General features: G+C 36.2%; 2 protein-coding genes across 6 annotated transcripts in view; one reads left to right on the top strand and one right to left on the bottom strand.

Moving 5' to 3' along the window:
• LOC110831442 (general transcription factor 3C polypeptide 3) overlaps positions 1-20,923 on the top strand; it is a 67,640-nt gene that overhangs the window by 21,666 nt on the left and 25,051 nt on the right. The window lies entirely within an intron of this gene.
• Positions 1-20,923, bottom strand: part of LOC110831437 (tyrosine-protein kinase receptor torso) — a 67,379-nt gene that overhangs the window by 29,020 nt on the left and 17,436 nt on the right. For all 3 annotated transcript variants that reach the window (XM_087357953.1, XM_087357954.1, XM_087357955.1), the window contains exons 2-4: positions 5,884-5,955; positions 2,449-2,502; positions 1,506-1,566 (exon numbers count right to left, since the gene is read on the bottom strand). In XM_087357953.1, coding sequence (XP_087214079.1) covers positions 1,506-1,566; positions 2,449-2,502; positions 5,884-5,955 — 187 coding nt within the window. The remainder of the gene's footprint in view (positions 1-1,505; positions 1,567-2,448; positions 2,503-5,883; positions 5,956-20,923) is intronic.

The following is a 20,923-nucleotide window of genomic DNA, read 5'->3' as shown; positions in this document are numbered from 1 at the left end:
GTGAAACATTTAGTACAACTCGTTTTATTTTCGATACGAGAATTTATTTTAAAATTTATCAGAAATTATGACGCTACTTTCTTTGTGTTAAACATTAATACAGTTTATTGCAGCAGGATCTTTGAAATTCGAAGTTTGTACAATTTCTTGAAAGTTAATTAAATTTGAAAGCATTCACGATATTAGTACCAAAAGCACAAACACAAAACCGACCGCCTCATTCCGGACTCCCGCCAAACACACACCCCACCATAGACGCCACCATAATTGTTTTTGCATTTCTTGCTACGACACTAACGGCTCAGTCGTACAGTTCATCGTGACTGACAATGGCTATTAGGAGTACAATATATTTGTGAGATTTTAGGTTCTCATGGCGCCGACGATAACTTCTGTGTAGACTGCCAACTATGAGCCTATCTTCCGCTCATTTTGGTTTGACTCCTGAGAAGATAAAACAGTTCCAGTGACCCTTCATTAGGTCTTGTGTAGTTCGGGTCGTTTCTTGTACAGGTCATTAGGGTTTTTGTTAAATAGATTACACAAATATCTGTACGTAAGCCTCATATTTAATATATCCGTTTAGCATTCAGAATTTACCGATCCGATATTTTCACTTCACGCTACGCGTTTCTGCCGGTTTATCGAGGCGAGTGAACTGGAACACAAGCACACGAAATACAAACAGCCTCTGGCCTAGCTAAAGTGACAACCGATGTATAAAATTCCCTAGTTTAGTGACCAATTATTTATTTAATTCCTAGAATTTTATAAACTGAAATGTTTTCCACTAAAATTAAATGAACTGCTCAAACTACGCCGTTTACATACACACATACATACATACAGGATACCGTTGTTCATACAGCGTAAAATGGCAAGACTGAACTTGCCTAATGTGTTTTTTTTTTGTGCCCAATTTTCTTGTACGGCCATGTTTTATGACCCATGAATTTCATGGTTATGCTTTCGGAAACAATCCTTATAAGTTAAATTTAACGATGAAATAATAATGCTCGCTCATGGTCAACAAATTAAATTTCACAGTCCGTCTTTGTGCACATCAGTAACTCGGAAACGTGTCAGGTTTCCTCTTATATATCTTCATCTTTCTACAGTATATACGTCTAAACGTTGAACAGCGAATTTATGTAAATAAATAGTTTTTTATTTTCAGATATGTAAGGATTACAGAAACAGTTCGAGATGTATAATATTTAAGAGAATACCTGTCTTGACTGAGCATTTTTCAATGAAAAAAATTTTGAGGTCATATTTATGAAAATACTGTGCAACAAAAATCAATCCCTTAAACTTTATGAAGTCCGAAATCAGAAGTGGCATCATAATTCCAGAAGTTTGTAAGTCTCTTGAATTTATCCGTATGACTTATCTTGTTTTTATTATTTATAATTGCTTGTGTCAGACTTCTGTTAAGCAATATGCCTGCGTGATTGGATATTTTATTGCAAATATTTATCCTATTCATGGACAGATTTACTTACCTGAATTATTGTGAAGTTCCCTACGGCAAGAACAGCTTTTGATACAGTCCTCGGACCCGTTCTGTAATATGAAAATAACTCCGGAATGATGTCATTATATGTACAATAAATTGTTGATAGATGCACGGGTGCACAGTTACGAAAATATAATATTGTCAGGAGTAATACCACCTCCCATGCAATTAATAGATTATTTAAAATGACATGGTGCACTGATAAAGTTTATTTATCGATGATTAATCTGATCTGTATTTTGTAGATATCCGGATCTTTTAGTGGGAAGCGAATGCGTTCTACCCTATCCGCTGTAGTTCACTGAAAATCATTGTCACCCTATTTGAGGCTAGATAACTTCTGAACTTAATGCGTTCGTTAAATACCTTAACAAGTCAGTCAAATGCCGTGAAGTACTTGGCTTCGAGAGCAATGGGAAGATTATAATTTTTGTCATGCGTGAATTTTCTTCTTTCAGCAAAGTTTGGTTTTTGGTTTCACTTATTTCTCATTTTTACTTTCGTATTTTTGTGCACATACAGTATGAATCTTACAGAGTATGAACAAATAAAAATTAAAACGAAGTCGAATTATAGGTAGTAAAATGTTCATAATCAAAATATAGTCGTAACATTTCTTAAAGATATTAATGCCCTTGCAAATAGCATTGGCAGCAGAAACACATGTAGCTTAGGGACCGACCTTAGAATTGTGATAATGTATATCAGTCACTAATTATTCTGGTAGGTAAACAGAATAAAACTATTATCATAGTATTCACAACAACAACGCTTTTATGTAGCATTTCTGACCGTAGATCGCCATATACCAGCTGAAATATTTTTATATTGCCATATGTTACGTAATATTCTTACATAACCATTTATTTTACTTTGTCTAACGATGGACGTCAATTTCTTGAAATAGAAAATTCTATTTTAATACTTACACATAGCTGGCTGCATTCGGGTCCGAAAACCGGAATATTAAGTCCCTCGAAACACTGTAATGAAGAAAGAATACTTACATAAATTGTTATGTACCACAACATTAATTACAGCATTAAAATTTGTAAATTAGAACTACAGTTCTCCTGCTTAAGAGTAGTCATACACGTTTACACGAGCTACCAGAAGGCTTGCGTCTGGGAGGGCAAACTTTCTGGAAGAGAGGAGCGTGTGGCGAATTTGATAGGAAGGATTGGTCAGAAATTGAACCTCCGACAAATCTGAAGTACCCTAATTTTTTGCCTGAAGATTTACTCTGAAGTCTACAAGTCGTGATATGCGTGTAGGCGTGAGGCTTGCTGTGCAGTTACCTAAGTCAGTGAGCAGAGTACTTACAGCCCTTTCTCTTTATGAAATTTACGTTCCTTTGTTATATAATTATTATTAGAGTGACAGGAGACGTGAGCTTCCGTTCTTATGAATTCGCTACAGAATTCATCGAGTTTTATAGGTTTTGTCTAAATGACGTGAAGAGCAATCAGTATTCTTATGAACTTCTAAAAACTGCGGATTTGAAGCTGGTTCGAAGCGTATTCGCAAGTAGCTGTGTCATTCTGTCTCCTGCAAGTGCATTTCATTTAACATGTATATGTAAGTTTGTTTTGATTTGTCCAGCCAGCTATTAAACAGGATAGAAAGCGTCGTAATTTTATTCAACATTGAATTAACAGAAAGTCCGACTGAAATCCGGTGTTTCTCTCTGAACTCGTATCATCAACCGTAAAACAAAATACTGAGAATAAGACTGCGACAAAGTCTGTGCGTGTGTTCGTTGTCAGAGGTTTGACGCTCAATTTTCGACTTAATCATGGAAAACATGCCTTTCGTTAAGTCGTGTCGCTCATGGCCACCTTAAGACATAAACCTGAATGTGGATGATTTAGTACATATCTTACGTCTTCTGTCATGAAATCCATATGGTAAAATATTGTGGACTGAAGTGGCATTAATTATGAGTAACAATAAATTATAATAATAGATTATACCCAAGCAGGTTAATTCTGTATGTCTCAAGTGACCGTTATTCATGGGTTAGACTACTTAATTTGAATTGCCCTGATGACGGAGGCAGTATGACCTATGAAACGTTGGTAAACATCGACCAGACTACACAGCGCAACAACCCAGAAGACAGACATCTTCATACTCATCGCCCTGATGATGGAGGCAGTATGACCTCTGAAACGTTGGTAAATATCTACCAGACTACACAGCGCAACAACCCAGAAGACAGAAATCTTCATACTCATCGCCCTGATGACGGAGGCAGTATGACCTCAGAAACGTTGGTTAACATCGACCAGACTACACAGCGCAAGAACCCAGAAGACAGAAATCTTCATACTCACCGCTGTGAAAACCTCAAATCTTACATGAATTGCTGTCGTTATATCGATTTTACTGAGTGAGGTTTTTCGTGGTTTTTTTCAAACCATCTGCGAATGGGGGAATAGTGTAACGACCGCTTTTCTTCCTATCTATTTTAATGTACAGAATCATCTTCCCTGCTGGTTAGAAGGCCTCAGAGGAGCCTTCATCTTGAAGGACAGACGCAGAGATAAGATACTATTAGGGCTTTGCGAGCAAAATGAAATGCAGGCGGAATGTGAACACCATGCTATGCCGAAGTATGCAGAAGTGGAGGTAGAGTTCCACGCATTCTTGACCTCGGCACTATGTGAGGCGAATGTTTGCGTCACTTCCCAACCACTTTACTTCCGAGGAAAGAAACCTGGTAACTATTTCTCCAGAGCCGATCTAGACTTTTTGGAAAAAGAGGGAGTCATGCCCTGCCGGGAATTGAACTCCGGTCGCCAGAATCATAGCCTAGTCACTGTACTACCAGCTGTTCTCTCTGTTCCCAATGCTTTTGTTAATACGTTCAAATTAAAAGTCGTTGACTGTTATCATCAAGTTTACATAGTTTGTTCCAATCGATGAGAGACCGAATGGTATTTGATGTCTGTTTTAACATAATATAAATTCAAATGCGGGACTTGGAAGCTATTCCACACGAAGAGTCATTCAGTGACAGAGACGAACACACAACACGTATGACCCGAACTGTGGAAAGCGAAAACCGCTAGGAGAGGCACTGGAGAATTAAATTGAGTTCTATAATACATCAGTTCAAAAGTACTTTAATTTAATTGTACCAGATTGACATATTTCTATGGCTGACTGCGTAATTTTAACACAATTACACAAAATTAGTCATGTTTTACTAATAAACTTAACACCCAAAAACCTAACTAAAACTAATAATAGATTAATACTTAGTGAATTGTTAAAGCATAAATAATGAAACAATAATTTATCATAAATATGGTTTTATGTTGCAGGAAAAGCTAAAGCGGATACTTCGGAACATATCACGTACTTATAGCTGAAATTTTAAAACTTTGGCACATTTGAATCAATTAAATCCGTTGCGTACTTGGAAACAAAAATATCTATTTAATAAAGGTTAAAATCTGATTATTTATTTTATAAATAGTTATAAGTCCGTACCCGTCGAAACATTATTTTATAGTGTATGAGATTTAAGTTTCTCGCGGCTGTGGAGATGTCGATTTTGGTTATCAACATTGACAACATTTTACACTATATTTGAGTTAACGTATTATTTTATTAATATTTTTTTCGTGTGATGACACATTTTTATGCACTACCAGCCAATTTATAAAAGAGACTCTGTAAGTCCTTTTTTCAGTGTTACGAATTAATTGTTCTGAGTGGCAACACTTCGCTCTCTTATTCACTTTACTATTGATCACCTACCAGCTAAACAGTTCAGTCTAATTTAACATTAAGGATGACAGTTTTCTTAATATTAATATTGAGCGTGCAATAAAAGAGTTACGTTGTTGACGTTTTGAAATGAACAGTGAAAGGCATTTGGTTTACTTGACACAATTGTTAAGAATCTTTAATAGATGTTTTTGAAAATTGATTATTCAGACAAAACGAAATTTCATTAAACTTTCACAAAACTTTTATTGAAAAATAAGGAAAAGAACATGAACATAACAATTACAGAAAACTTGTTTAGAAAGAAAGAAAGAAGTAATTTACATATGTCTTTATCTGAAATGCAAATTATCAACGGTAATATTTTCTTCAAAATAAGGAAAAGTCTACTTGACAATCTAACGAAATATTTAGAGAAATAATAAGGCTAATATCGGCTATTAGTTATCGAAAATGACGAGTCGAGTTTTGTTTTGGCGATACTTTCTCAGCTGTAAATTGTACGGAATAAAACAAATCTGCGAAATTCACGACCAATATTCGAACCTTCCACCTAACAAATAGGTAAGATGAGTGCATTGTTTCATAAGTTCAGGGGAACATCACTATATGTACTTAGTACCTACTATTGTCGTCTTTGTGTCCTCTTTGGTCGTGTTCGCTCTTTTAAGAGTCGATTCCCTCTCGTCCTCTTCAATCTGAAATGTAAAACAGCCTATGTTACAAAAAACAGTGTTTAGCAAATGGTGGTCCAAGCAGGCGTGACAGGTGGACGTCTGCTTGGAGACTTCCTGTTCTCCCGGAAACGTATCCCTGTCATTCTTCATCCCTGATTGGCCCACTCCCTCAGCCTTACTTTCCTTACATCCCTTCACTTCCCAGCATCGCCACTTCCGCCCTGAAAATGGAGATATTATGTTTCTCCGAAACGTTGACATCTACAGACGAGTTTACGTAACCCAGAATATCATTATCATTCTCACCGCCGTGAAAACCTCAAATATTTAATTTTGTTGATTTACGAACCGCATAACAACATTTGCCTGTTTTTCTCTACGCAGGGACTTGTAACTAACCCTGTTAACATAATGTTAGCGATGGTAAGGCCTTTAATAATTTCAGTACCTGTGTTAATTTCGTTATTTATTACTATTATGTATATTTATAGTTCTTACGTTACAGTAAGAATGGATTTCAGTATGATTCCTATACGCAAGAGTGTTTCAGGCTTTAAGTTGTTCATAGCAGCAGATTGTAATTCCAAAAGTAGCAAATTTTTGAGCATATAATTATACATTAATTGATTCTAGAATATATACCGACACAATTTTATTTTAATCAACCATTTTCAAAGTGTGTAGAGGACGTGAAGTCATTTGGAGTCATAGGGGGAGGAATAAATCGATTTATTGCTGTGAAATTCTTCATCACTTAAATAAGCATCAGCTACTTAACGGTGGGGTAGGTATGTAATCTCACTGGCATAAAACAACTGATATTGACAGAGGTGAGGAATGCAGTTCAATTTAAAATAACGTCTAGGAATTTTAAAGTATTTTAATAAAATAGTTAAACAACCCAGGTGAAGTGAAATGCGAAGCTGATTTGTTTGAATAGAGATTAGTTTTGTAATCAATTAAGAAACTTACATTGTACCGTTTGGAAAATAAGCGAATAAAAGTTCAAATCTGCCCATTATTTTCCTTTATGTCTTGTAATCATATTTAAATATAACATGCCTTAGTGTAACAGTTCATATGCCATTAAGTAATCAGTAAAGACTGCGAATAAGTTTCTTTCCTCATTCCACATTTATATTTTACATTTGTTGTTAAATTTTAAACAGTACTATCCAAGTCATTATAGTTGAAAAATAATTTTAATTAATGATTGTTGGAAAATATGAGATAAAATATTTACCTCATTTCCAGGTGTGTGATTTACTATTTAAACAAGTCTATTAATTTTCGATTATCTTGTTATTATCCGTTGAATATTAGCAAATCAATGGTTCAGATGTAGGTACAGGCTGCGAAAATGTTCGTTCCCACGAAAACATCAAACACCGTCCTGAGGCACCCCCCAAGTTCAACAGATACTTATTAAATGATCAGAAAAATCATCACCATCATCACAAAAGCCTGAAATATATGTGTCTGGAACAACCAGATCATATATTAAACATCTATGTTTTAAGTTTTATTTTAATTTTATTCTCTCCAATATGAGTAGGTCTACGAAGTTGACATTTCCATAATGAATTTCAACCAAAATGGTGTATTATTTTCTCTCTGCATGCAACATCTGAAGACGTAGGTGAGATTAAAGCAGAAAATTCTTGCAGTCTTCCGTAAGACAAGGACGTAACAAACATCATTTTAGGAATATAAAGCACTGAAGTTAATTTTGCTTAAGTACATTTGTGAAACTCATTATTCGCTTGCAGTTTCAGTTTCTTCAAAGAAAGGAAATGAATATTATCTTCTTACGTGGATCTGTTTACGTGGGACGTTCAAATGAACATTTAACAAGACAGCGTCGTCTGACTGGTTTATTCAGTCACGAAGTTATTTTACATAGACACTCCAATTAAAGTTTATTTTGGAAGAAAACTAGTTTTACAGGACATAACGTGTTTACTTGTCTGGTATATGCCTTAAGGTAATTAGAAAAATTTGGTTGTAACAACGCAGATTTTTTGATATAATATAATATAGTCATAATATTTTACAGTGTTTTTTCCTTTGATTTCCTACGAAATAATTGTCTGAGATCACATCACATTCGCGACTGAAGATTATCTCAGTCTTTACACACCGTTTCTCGACTGCGCTACTAATTAGTGTTACCTGATAAAATATCAATTACATCCTTATCGAAACAGTCATAAGCAAAGGCTGTTTCCGTTATTAGGAGTAGTTACGTTAATGGGGATAAGTTATAAACCGAAATTTCGTAAAGCGAGTCACACTTTCCTACGAGCGTAGTGTTGTAACTTTGGGTTATTTTTGCAAACGACAAAAATTATCAGATCATTAGAAATCATTTTATTACCTGAAACGAAAATTTATTCGATTATTACACAGTGCTACAAAAAAAATTTTTTTTACACAAATACGTCCTATAAACAACGATGAGAAAATACACTTTCTTTGCTGCATAAGTGATTCAAGGGCTTTAAGATGGACTGAGGTGTTCGATTTTGCTCGTAATATTATACTTCGGAGAACCGAGTTTGGTTCCGGATGACGAGCGTCGCGGAGACTTTGCGTTTCATCACAAGAATTCGTATGAGCGAAATTTCTTAATGGGAAACTTTGTAAAATGAGGAATAACTGTAAGTGTGTCACATTAACCTCAAAATTGTCAGCAACATATGCGGGTTTATTGTTTATTTATCTAACACGGATGTATCAAGTTCACTGGTTGTGCAACAGTGAATGACAACGAATTAGAAGCATTTGGAAGGAATCGTCAGTGGCCTGTTTAATTTATTTCTAGCTGAAGGGCGCACGCTTTGAGTTGGAATTCAAAAGCAATGTCTGCGGAAAACGAAGCTACCTTCGGTCACATGAGGTTTAGTGGCGGATAAATTTACACAGAAAAAATGTCTTTTAGAAATAAAATATTCTCATATAATTTATTCTGCCAGTCTCAGTATTATTTACTCATTTATAACGATTTAAATTAGACTGTTAAAGCAAGGTAGTGGAGAATTTTTCAGTAGATCACATGTCGAGAATATAAAAACCTGAAATTTGATGTGTGTTACTGCCGCTAAGTGCGTACGATTTGCTGCTGAAAAACGTGAGTGTTGTAAATGTTCTAATAAATATGATCGGAAAAGTGCACGCCACATTGTGTTGCAATTATCTGTGTTTAAAATCAGAATACAATTGGTATATTGCGATCAAGGCGAATGGTCATGTGGTGAGAAATGGAACTAGTGGCCCTGCCATTCTACAATATTAAACAGCCAGACACTGACATCAGCGCTGTCACATCGCTAACCACGCGCATTTGTCGTAGCATAACTTATGACACATGTTGATTGATTTGTGAGTTATTTACAGACGTTACGTTCTGTAATCCGTTGTAGTCATTTAAGAAAGGTGATAAAATCTGTCTTCGCAGTATTAATTTTGTTATATTAAGGTAATTTTTTAAACTATAAAACCTAAAAGTCATTGAATCTGGTACACAAATAGTGTGGATTTCCTGTGTACACTGATTTTTTTACATTAATACACTTGTAAAAAAGTTTATATTTTTAGGAGACTAGTATTTTTAACAATTTCCATAAAAATATTTAAAAACTTTGGGTTTGTGTGTTAAAGGTATGAAAAGTAATAATATTCGCAAAAATAGTGTAATTTGTTATAAATTTAGTACATCTGTTATATATCGTTGCTGAGAAAAATGTATGCAGTGAAACCTCTATCCATCGTTCCCCGAACTATCGTTTTCCCGGATGCATCGTCTGGTTTGTTCGGTCCCTGATAAGTCCCATATAAAATAATGTTACATTTTCTAGCTTCTATCGTTCAAAAATCTTAGTCCCGGTCCACAATTTTCCCGCACTGATCGCTTCTTTGAATTTATAACGAAATTTACGCAATGTGTTTAGAATTTAAAATGATCGCTTTAGAGATATATTAATATCGAAAGACGCACAGCGAACTTGCCACATGCACGCCCGACACCATCGATGATTCGTGTGACGATGACGAAAGAGGGGGGACCGCTGAGGAGGGGGAAGACGACGAATACAAGCCCGAAGCTGTGCCGAGTTCTGCCGAAGCACATGCCGCATTGGTGAAAAAGTGAATTCGTTCTTTTATGCTCACAAAATTTTTGAAGGTGATGAGGAAAACGTTTTGAACATGGAAAGGGCTCTGTTTCGCTTAAAACGTAGAGTTATCCATTAAAGACATTTTTAGCAAAAAGAAGTAACTTTGAAAAAGATTTTGTGTGTATTGTTTTGTGTATGCCAAAGAGGGAAATGCACTATTTTAATTTTTTCTCATTTTTAATGCTTTCCCGCAACTGTCGTTTTCCAGTATTAATCGTTTTTATTTCTCTCCCCCCTCAAAAACGATGCATCGAGGTTTCTGTATGTGCCGATAGAAAACAAACTTGCGACAAAATGGATAAAACCTGTATAAAGAATCTATTTATATGTATATCACTATAAAAAGTTTACAAGTACAGGAACTCCATAAATATACTTATTACACGAAGCCGAGAAGCCAACAGTTCCTCAGCCACTCAAGAAATTCTTAACGTTTTATGCAACCCGATGGTTCATTGTCGCTTTCACAAGACAGCGCCACTGGTCCCTCGTGATCCAGATGAATCGAGTCCATGCCACCACATCCTATTTCTTTAAGATCAATTTTAATATTATCCCCCACCTATATCTAGGTTTTCCTAGTGGTCTCTTTCCTTCTGGTTTTCACACACAAAAACCCTGTATGCATTCCTTTTCTCTTCTATGCGGGTTACGTACCCTTGGTAGTATCAATTAGAGCTTCTCTATATTTCTTTATGACATTTATATTAATCCCAGACCAGAAGCTGATGTGTCCAATTCAATTTCATTCCCACCTGGTTTTCTTGTACCTTCATAATTGCATATTCTAAAGCAAAGTTAAAAAGCAATAGTGATAAAGCATCTCCATTTTGAATAGGAAACGTTTCAGACAAATGTTTACCTGTACGGACATTAATATAGATTTCGTTTAAACATATTTTAATAAGCATTTCCCTCGTCCTTATAATAATTATAATGCATGTACGGAGTTCCGTTGCTACGTCGAAATGATTTACTTTGTGGAAAGTGTGAAGAGGAAGCTTAATCCATGAAAGCAGAAGTATGTTAATTCCAGTTCCTAAGTTCTGACTTCTTATGTTGCATCCGTTTCAGAGATCATTCTGCGTCAAACAGGAGCTGAGGATGAATACGAATTGTAAATTAATACAGTATGAGAGGAGGTCGAGATGATGAACCTAAAAAGACCCGTGAAGAACCAATATTAGAATAGCTATTTTTCTCATCCAGGATTACAAGTGGCTATAGTCAACATTCAAACTAAGACGCGTTTCGCTTTAATTTATTTCTGCATCGGCATTAGTGATTTATAGGTGTATCTTATTATAAAGTTAAATAACTTCCTTGATATACTGATATCTGAGGTTCTCAAAGCGGTGGGTACGAATTTCTGCCCTTCGGTTGTTACGGCCTGAGGTATGGTAGACGTTTAATAAAGTTTAAGGGCGGCCGCACACCAACTGCGTCAAGACAAGCATCAAGACATGAGACAAAAGACTCAGTCTTGCTTCATTCGTGATTCAGACTCGAGTCCGCACACCGAAGTAGCACGTGTCTGCGTCTTATCACATCTTCTCTAGTTGATGACATGACGTCGTCCAGTGAGGAAGATATTTTAATGTACATGTGGTTGAAAGTACGTAAAGGAAGGAAAAGGAAGTGGATTCATGACTTTAATGAGTCGTGTGCGTACGTTTTAGCGCGCGACTTGTTAAACGATCCGGTGAAATTCCAGTCTTATCATCGAATGTCCCCAGAATCCTGTAAGGAACTTCTTCAGGGAGTTTCCCAACTGTCTGCACTATCTTAATATTTGTTATTCTTCACTCATGTCGATAACGTACACTGGTGCTGTTCCTTGAGTACTGATGTCTCAGTCTTGACGCACAGAAAAGGAACATGCCGAGTCTCGCTGCACGTGTCTGCAGCATGAAGCTGACGTCAGCATCATGACTCAGACCGGTGTGCGGCGGTTTTCATAATCTCATTCGTTTCAACTGTGCTCCTTACTTTGCGTCATGTCGCAGACATCGTGTCTTGACTGTTACTATTTCTTGCTATTTCTTATTAAATCGGAGACGCTGATTATAAAAATGATGATAAAATATTTGAACGGCTCATAGTTTTTGTTATCCTCTAATTTTTATTTTATGACATATATATATATATATATAAACTTACCTGTTACCTGTGATGAAAGATGAACGTTATTCGAATCATAACAAGCATTAAATCACTACTGAAGCAACATAGTCTCACATTACGGTTTACAAATATAACGGAAACAGAGCAGAACATGCCATTCCGACTCTAGATTTATTACACAGAATATTACTTTTCCTCATATTAACACCATTAGCTTCACCTTTTCACTACTGGTTTTTCTTCTGAGCTGTGACGCGATAAAAAATTAATTACAGATCTGCAATTAGCATGTCAGAGTTAACGTAAAAGGTTTTTAGTCATATTACTAGAACCTTGTTGGCTAGTGTAATCAATACTGATTTGGAAGGAACGTGAAAAGATGTCTCACGTCCCATTAAAGCTCCGTCGATATTTGCATGCCAAACCTGGTGAAATACAGTTCATTTAAATCGAACACGTAGGAAACTGAATTTAAATCCCCGTGAAAATGAATTACTCTATCATTGTTTGTGTTTTCCTACGTTTAATCGCTTGACATTAAAGAACGTCACCATGTGAAATGGCACAAAGTCACAATCCACCCATACCTCTTCACAAATAAAATGCAAATTACACAATATTTACGTATGATTAGATTCTATAATTAACTAAATATGATAATAGGACTCGAACGTCAGCACTGCTAATTACAAAGCCACTATCATGAGGTATTTTCGTCTATCTTTTATCCGAATATCATAATAACCTGTGTCTATTAAACTGTGTATTGGATGTAAGATACTTAGATGGTTTGGCGAGGATTATATGAAGTGGAAACCGTTCTTGGGCATTAAATTGAAGTTGTCAGACCAGTGGGCGGTATGTTGTTAAAGTGCACGTTGTACTTTTCATATTTGTAAGCCAAAATTTGTTTTATTTACGCACATGCGTTGGTACTTGGTTAAGTCAGACGGGTAAAACCGACGTTTGGATTAGAGTAATCGAAACCTTCAAAAACAGACTCGTCAAGCAAGTACATATTGTTAGATGCTTATGGACTTACATGGCTGAACTACTACACGCTACTTTTCTATGTGAAACTTGACTGAAACATAAAAGAATTTAAGCAGGTCCTTGTGTCTGAGGTTGTATTGACGGCCATCGTGAACGATTTTGTGTACGTGACATGGCATATCAGTTTTGTGATGACGTCATTGCAATTCGAGAAGTTCTTTTCAAACACGAAATGAAAGCGACAGTCAACAAACAAGGGTTAAATCCACAGGGTAACTTGGCCTTTACAAGCAGATGGCAATGAACGCGCAGCGGAGAACCGAGAATCAAGGAACGAGTAAGTTTACAAGAGGTACAGGGGAAATTATGCATCTTCTGAAGCTTACTTAATTCAACGTTAACCTCACCTTCACCTGATGCACCGTGCACTATACTTTTTTTCTGGAAAAAGGTCCTGGCAAACGATTTATGCTATTGTAGTTTTATGTCCAGTTTAAAAATTGAGGTTAAGTCGTCTGCTGCTGTAACGAAAGAAATCTCAAAGATGTGAACACTAACACCACAGAGACTAGATATTACCATGATATAGAATGTACTTTTCAAAATTGTAGATTACTGTAATGTAAATGGCAGTGAGAAAACCTGTAGAATATTATTTGCTTCTAACTCCAGTTCAAGTGTGTGGTTGTAAGAGTCGATATGCAGGTTACTGAGACGCAAGTGCTACTTCGTATTTATTATGACCACCGCGATTTAATGTTCCCTAGAATCACCTGCATATGACGTAAGCTCCCAACTGGGGCGGAATAATACAGCGCTGTTGTAACATCATCATTTGAAATCCAAAAGTTGACGCGTGGAGTAGCAAATTCTTACTGGTCACAGTACATTCCAGTGGACTTTCGGTGAAATCTCAGTCGATCCAATAGCAAATATCTGGCAACGTGTCTGTCAAACACGACAGTCGGCCAATGCCCTTCCGAGGCGGGCAGTACTGATCGCTGCATGTGCTGTTGTGTAATTCATATTATTCAAATGTATTTGATGTCTGTATCATATCATTGTGTGTCGCATATTATTACGCATATAAAAAACATAGAATAGGCTATTTACGATGACATATTTAAAACAGTGTGCAGTCTGTATTTTTATAATTACAGTACTGGGTCCCATATTTCAAAGAGAATTTTTTATGGATTATAAAGAAGACTCAGCAGTGTATTAGGCCTTCTTTGAAGTTTAACGAAATTTATTTTCCGAGTCAATTTGTTAATATTCGGTATGTTAATTCCTTGATATTTACTTTTCGGTCTTCAGAACCATGGGCAAACATTGCGTCTGACGTTTTGAAAGAATCATGAATTAACGTCAAACAGGAGAACTGTTAGAAATCGACATGGTAGTTCAACACGTTACATCATATTTCCTCTTGTATCTCAGATGTTCCAAAATCGAAGCCAGTTACAGAGTTAGCACAAGAAGATAAAATAAAATCGAAGTACAGAATGTTAAAATAAGTCTAGACTAAATATGTATAATCAGTCTAAACACCATTTCCTCATATCTGAAATTTCCTGACGTCGCTGTGTTATAATCTGTAAAATTGTGACTCTGTATCTTGCCATTAGTTTAAATTATATAATAATAAATGAACAATAATTATAATCGTAGACTGTACAATGATATAGGTACGGATAAATTTTCCCTCGACAGCCAGGCCAACAAATTTTATTTTATGGGCTATTCATTGTTCATGATTTTGATGTCTATGGCTTTAATTCTATCAATACTTTTATCAGAAATATTCCAAAGAATTGCCGGTATAGACTAAGTTGATACAAATTAGACCATTAATCGAATTGACGGCATAGCTAGTGACCTTGTACAATAATAACGTCACCGTCAATTACATGAACACAGGATAGCAGCGAAGTGAAAATTAGCGGTTGGATCGATAGGTTAATTAATCCCTCTTGTTTAATATAGGTAGCTCAGTAACATGTTTGTACTTACGAGGTGCGATCGGAAAGTTTTCAGACTGCGCGTATAAAAACCCGTACACTTATCTCAGGTATTAAATTCATCCATCACCATCTGCGATTCTGCCTGAATCTCTTCTATCGTCTCAAATCTCCTTCCCTTTAGCTGAATTTTCATCTTTGGGAAGAGGAAGAAGTCACACGGAGCTTAGAAAGGAAGTTGGGGTCGGTTCTTGCAAGATCTTTGAGCTCCTGACAAACGAGAAGTCGATTCTGCTTCTGGTCCTCAGACAGGAGCCTTGGCACAAACTTGGCTGCGATGCGTCGCATGTGGAGTTCTTCCTTTAGAATCAGCTGACAGGTCCCATAGCCTATCCCAACAATGTCGCACAAGTCGTTGATGGTACGACGTCGATCTTCGTGAATGGCCTGCCGAATCTTCGTAACATTTTCGGGCGTTGTGCTCGAAGATGGTCGTCCAGAACGCTCGTCATCATCGACAGAGGTTCGGCCATTTTTAAAACGTGAATGCCACACAAAAGTTTGTGCACGACCCATTGCGGACTCCCCAAATGCTTGCTTTAGCATTTCATAGGTTTCCGTAGCCGTTTTGCTGAGTCTTTGGCAAAATTTGATGCACACGCCATTCCGAAATCGCAGGAGGGTCGGTGTAATGCACTACCAAAACGCCCGTAACTAAGAAACCAATGCTAATTCGATGATGCCGGCTGGCACACTGATTCACTATGAATGTAGGCAGCACCCCCTAGCGGCAGAAGCTCGTACTACATCCGGTTCGCCCTCTATTGACACAGTCTTGAAACTTTCCGATCGCACCTCGTACATATTAAAATAGATCGTACGCCAGTCTTTGTACCGACACTGGAGTTAAAATTGTTTTTGCCATATTTAGGAGTCATTTGTAGGACGATATGATTTAATATATGCCTATGATGTGTTAGTAGGACGTCAAAATTTAATGGTCACCTATTCGTAGCCATTTTAAAAAGTGTAAATGGTAGAATGATGCAGTGAGGAAGAAAATACAGAAATTTGGCCGTAGTCTGTTCTAGTAATACGTTACGGAAATCGGTTCTGGTTTCCCCAAGAGACTGAGTGAGATGGTTAAAACCTTCAGGTTATCATGCCCGAACTGATTCCCACCAAGTGTCCAAAATACAATAGGCGTTAAAGCAGATGCCAGAAGGATTTGAGGTGTTCACGACGATGAATCTGAATATGGCTGTCATCTCCCTGATGATGGAGGCAGCAAGGACCTCTGAAACGTTGGTAAACTTTTGCCAGACTACACGGCGCAAAAACCCGGAATACCGCCATATTCAAATAACAATAAGTTTTTAGACTGGTTCTGGTGTTTTGCTAACCTTGTACTCTATTTATCTCACCACATTACGCTTATATTTATAACACGTCTATAGTTAATTTTTTTAACTGGTATGTAGCAAGCATTTTGAATGTTTGAAAAACGAAATCAGAAATTTTAAAGCCATTATATAACTTCAAAAATAGGCACTTAAGTAACAGCGTGTTATGAAATGCTATAGTAGTCGCCAGATAATTGAATGCTTCAGAGTCACAGCAACGTCGCGACTGAAGATAGCTCAGAACACGCAGCGTATTATAGCTAGCAACGCTATGAATGCCGTACTGGTAACTTTGGTTGTGCGGTAAGAGGGGGTTAAGTCTTACCGTGACCTTCAAATATTTAATGTGTTGGGGGCTACTGTAATTTATCTGTCTCAGGATGAGGTTTAATGGGGGCTCTTGTGTACACGATAATGGAAATTTATTCCATAATAGATGGGGACTATTACGACCAGCTGAGTGATAATTAACCTCTCCAAGGAATTCATTCAGCGGTATTACTTAATAACTCAAACTATATTAAATATTGCAAGTGAATCTAAAATATAAAGATGATACATTGATTGAATATTATCAAAATTAAAGGGTTAAATGCGTGAATTAAGGATGTTTTTTTTACTACTGATAACCTTACAGCTCTTCACATTCGTAATTTTATATTATCCCTTCAAAACCTAAGTTAGTCTTCACACTACTTAAGAATTCAGTCTTTATCGCAAAAAAACACACGTCACCATTATAAAGATCAATTTGTTAACGCAGTTTAAGGAAATAATTCCTGCTTACACAAAAAATCATACGAAGCCCATGAATATAAAATGCAAACTTACTGATTATTAAAGTATGTGAGACCTATAGTTACCACTAGGCGTTAAAAGCGAAATATTAAGTTTTGTGGTCAAAATAACACGGTTTATTTTTATTCACTAAGTAATTGAGTGGTGAATAAACTCTTTAAAGCCTATTTGCATCCTACTTTAACAATAGCAAAATTGCGTTTTGGCCACAAAGTATGCCAGTTTCCTGTGACTCTCACGGTAAACAGCAATTATTTTCATAAATAGCATTAACCGAATGATCTTGTAAAGATTTTGGGTTGTTTACCTTGATATAAGGACGGACGTCCTGAACACTATTAAAACTAGCTTCGAGGTCAAACGAAGAGTTACAATCTTCAAGTATAATGCCGTACAATTATATTTATCCCACTCATTGACATAAAATTTAATACTACTGTGATATAGTCATATTTAGTTGGCATAATGCGAATTAAATTAATTACATTTTATTAACATTCTCGCTAAATAGCTTCAGTGTTTTCTTTAGACCGATGCATTCACAGAATTAACAGAGAGGAATGTACCTCAAAGCAATTCTGTGAATAGAATTGGCCACTATGATACTGAATTCGGAAAATCGAAGAGCGCAATTCTACCTACGCTCTTAGAAACCATTGAACTTACTGAAGGTCCATCAAGACAGACGTACAGCGTGAAAATGCAAACCGCGTCTGAACAGCTCTGGGTAATACATGTCTGCTGCTAAGAAAATTCTAAGAATTTAGGAATATCTTTTTAGACATCCCTTTCACAATTCTTTAATACTGGCATAAAATGTCATTTTCATCGTAACATGTTTTTGTGTTTAATTTTATGACGTTTTCTGTAGCACCGTTTATTTCGAATCGAATGATAGATTAATTAATGAATATGAATTAGAACTGGTATGCAATGGTAGTAGTCGTGGCCTAATTTAAGACAATATCCCCGTATTGGCTGGAGGGACATGTGAAGACTACAAAAGACATGCTCAGGATGTCCGGGTTCCTCGACTTTTTTTGTCTTGGGAAGCAACCAAAACACAAAGGCTGCGATGTTTAACATATTACTTTTTAAATCTGAGTGTCTCAACGAATTGATTAATGTTTGAATGGATGTGCCGGGGTCAAGGAAGAGAGGAGCTATACCTCCTCTCACCCCAAACGCCTACATGGCGTATAGCGGGACAAACTTTACTTTACTTTACTTATGGATGTGCATGTATCGTTCAGTTGCATAAGTAAAATATAAGCCACTTGTATTCTACTCCTTACGTCAGGAAACTGCGATCGCAGTTACCAAGGTCTCACATTTAACACCGGTTGATGCCGCTGTTAGTAGATCTGTGTACTAATTGTAGAAGGAATTTACTCACATTGTATTTTAAGTTCGGTTTACTATATGTGTGCACGTAACACATGTAAAGAGTGGGTGATCACTCTTTGACTTTACACAGCACTATTTAGAATATCTGTTGAAAATTCAATGTCAAATTAATATCCGCTTATAAACTTGACACAGTTACTGTCAGAGATGAACAAAATTACCTGCATCACAGAAATAGGTTTATCTTGAAAACACTATAGTATCAAGTCACTAGAAAATAAGTCGTTAAATATATGGACTAACAAATGATTTGTTAACTTTTTACGATCGTCAACACCGTTCTTTCATCACACCAGGGAATTGTATGCCTAGTTAACTTTAATATTAAATATAAATGATAATGTACCATGTTTTTGAAACAATATTATTAATGGCATTTGTAACTCAGGCATGGTTTGATCATCCGATGGCAGCTGTACACAATTATCCGATCCATTTATTGTTAATACTAATGGGGATTCAAGTCAGTTTATTTATTTGCTTGAGAACAGCAAATGAAGCCAGCGATAATGATAAATAACGATAACAAAATATCAACATATTATTTATTTATGCTGTTTCAAAGTTTTGAGAGACCAAAGCAAGGCATAACGAGAAAAACAAAAACTAGGGAGGAAGAATTTATAAGATCTCTCTTTCTTTCTCTCTCTCTCTCTCTCTCTCTCTCTCTCTCTCTCACACACACACACACACACACAAAGCAAAACAAACAAACAAAATACACGTACGAACTCCACGGGAGCATTTTATTGCCGAGACCTGCTACCAAATTCGTGGGTGATTCAATTTAAAACAGAGTAGGCCCTTGAAACATAATTTAACATTTTCAAGAAAATTTAAGATTAAGTATATTATTAGTTTGGAAGTTTCTTTGAAGTAATTGGCTTCAAAGACTTGTTACGTAGAATGAAAAGCTTCGGAAAATCTGTGCTGATTCATTTCGTTGCCAACAGATCCATACAAGAGTAAGGAACCTTGTTATTGCTCATAACCTGTTCCAAGAAAGTCAGTGATTTTTTTTAGAATTCTTTGCATTCAAATTATTTTTAGTTAAAAATAGATATAATATACAATTTAAGATGTTCAGTGTTCTACCTTCATGATGCAAAATCCTGCCAATCTTATCCACCGCCATACTTAAATGGCAGATACCTGTACCAGGGTATCTAAAGTATTGAACAGATTCCATAATTTTATACACTGAGGCAGGTTAGACCAATGTTTCATTTCCTGCAATACAAATAAATTACATATGTTTTGGTCTATGCTTGTGAAATCTCCGTGTCACTGTCTGTCTCATTCGGTCTGCCCTTAGAGTACTACATTTGGAGGCCGGTGACCTGATCAAATGGAAATTTGTGTGGACGATCTACCTCTTAAGTTTCACTTACAGTGAAGTATGACTTGAAGCTTTCTGAGTTTAAATACATACAATTATTTTTCCATTATTTTAGATTGGCAGACTTCTGTAATTATAACATTTTTACTATTTAAAGTCGTAAACAGAAACTGCGCATGTCAGCACCATGGAAACTTTCTTTTGTGATTTCGGGATAGTAGCTGATTATTATAGGTACATGCCTGAAGAATGGAATTTTGGGCCATTAATAATTTGTTTTCATTTAGTTTGCATGAAACCCCTTAAAATATGTTAAAAATGTACATTGTTTATTTGTAAATTTTTTGGCCATGTTATTGGAAGTTTTGAATACAGATGTGGCCCTACGTATGATGTTTATTCAACCTTAGAAATTCTAACATAATGTGATGAAAGTAATTTAATTAGGATTTAAACTAAGAACGGAAACTAAACAACTCATCATTAAATTAGCCAACGTCGAATTACAAATTTGGCTGGCCAGTGAGTTGATATGAAGCATGATGACGAGAATAAGACGTCACTGAATCTTGGCAGCAGTGGCGGTCCGTCCATAAGAGCTGCAGCACCCCTTATAATTTTTCAAAAATTGAAGAAAAAAAATTGTTTATACAGAGTGAGTCAAAAGTATGTTTACAAACTTCGTGTGCGTGTTCCAGGATCAAAAATAAGAAATAAAGTTCCTATGTACATGGGGTCGCAAATGTTTCATTTCCAAAATAATAACCAAAAATAAGGGCCTATAGGGCC

Source organism: Zootermopsis nevadensis, unplaced genomic scaffold (genome assembly GCF_977971745.1).
Source record: "Zootermopsis nevadensis isolate Lab colony 2312 unplaced genomic scaffold, Znev_1.0 Znev_ptg000029l, whole genome shotgun sequence".
NCBI lineage: Eukaryota > Metazoa > Arthropoda > Insecta > Blattodea > Termopsidae > Zootermopsis > Zootermopsis nevadensis.
The sequence above is the reverse complement of the archived record's forward strand: the minus strand, read 5'-3'. Positions and strand labels throughout refer to the sequence as shown.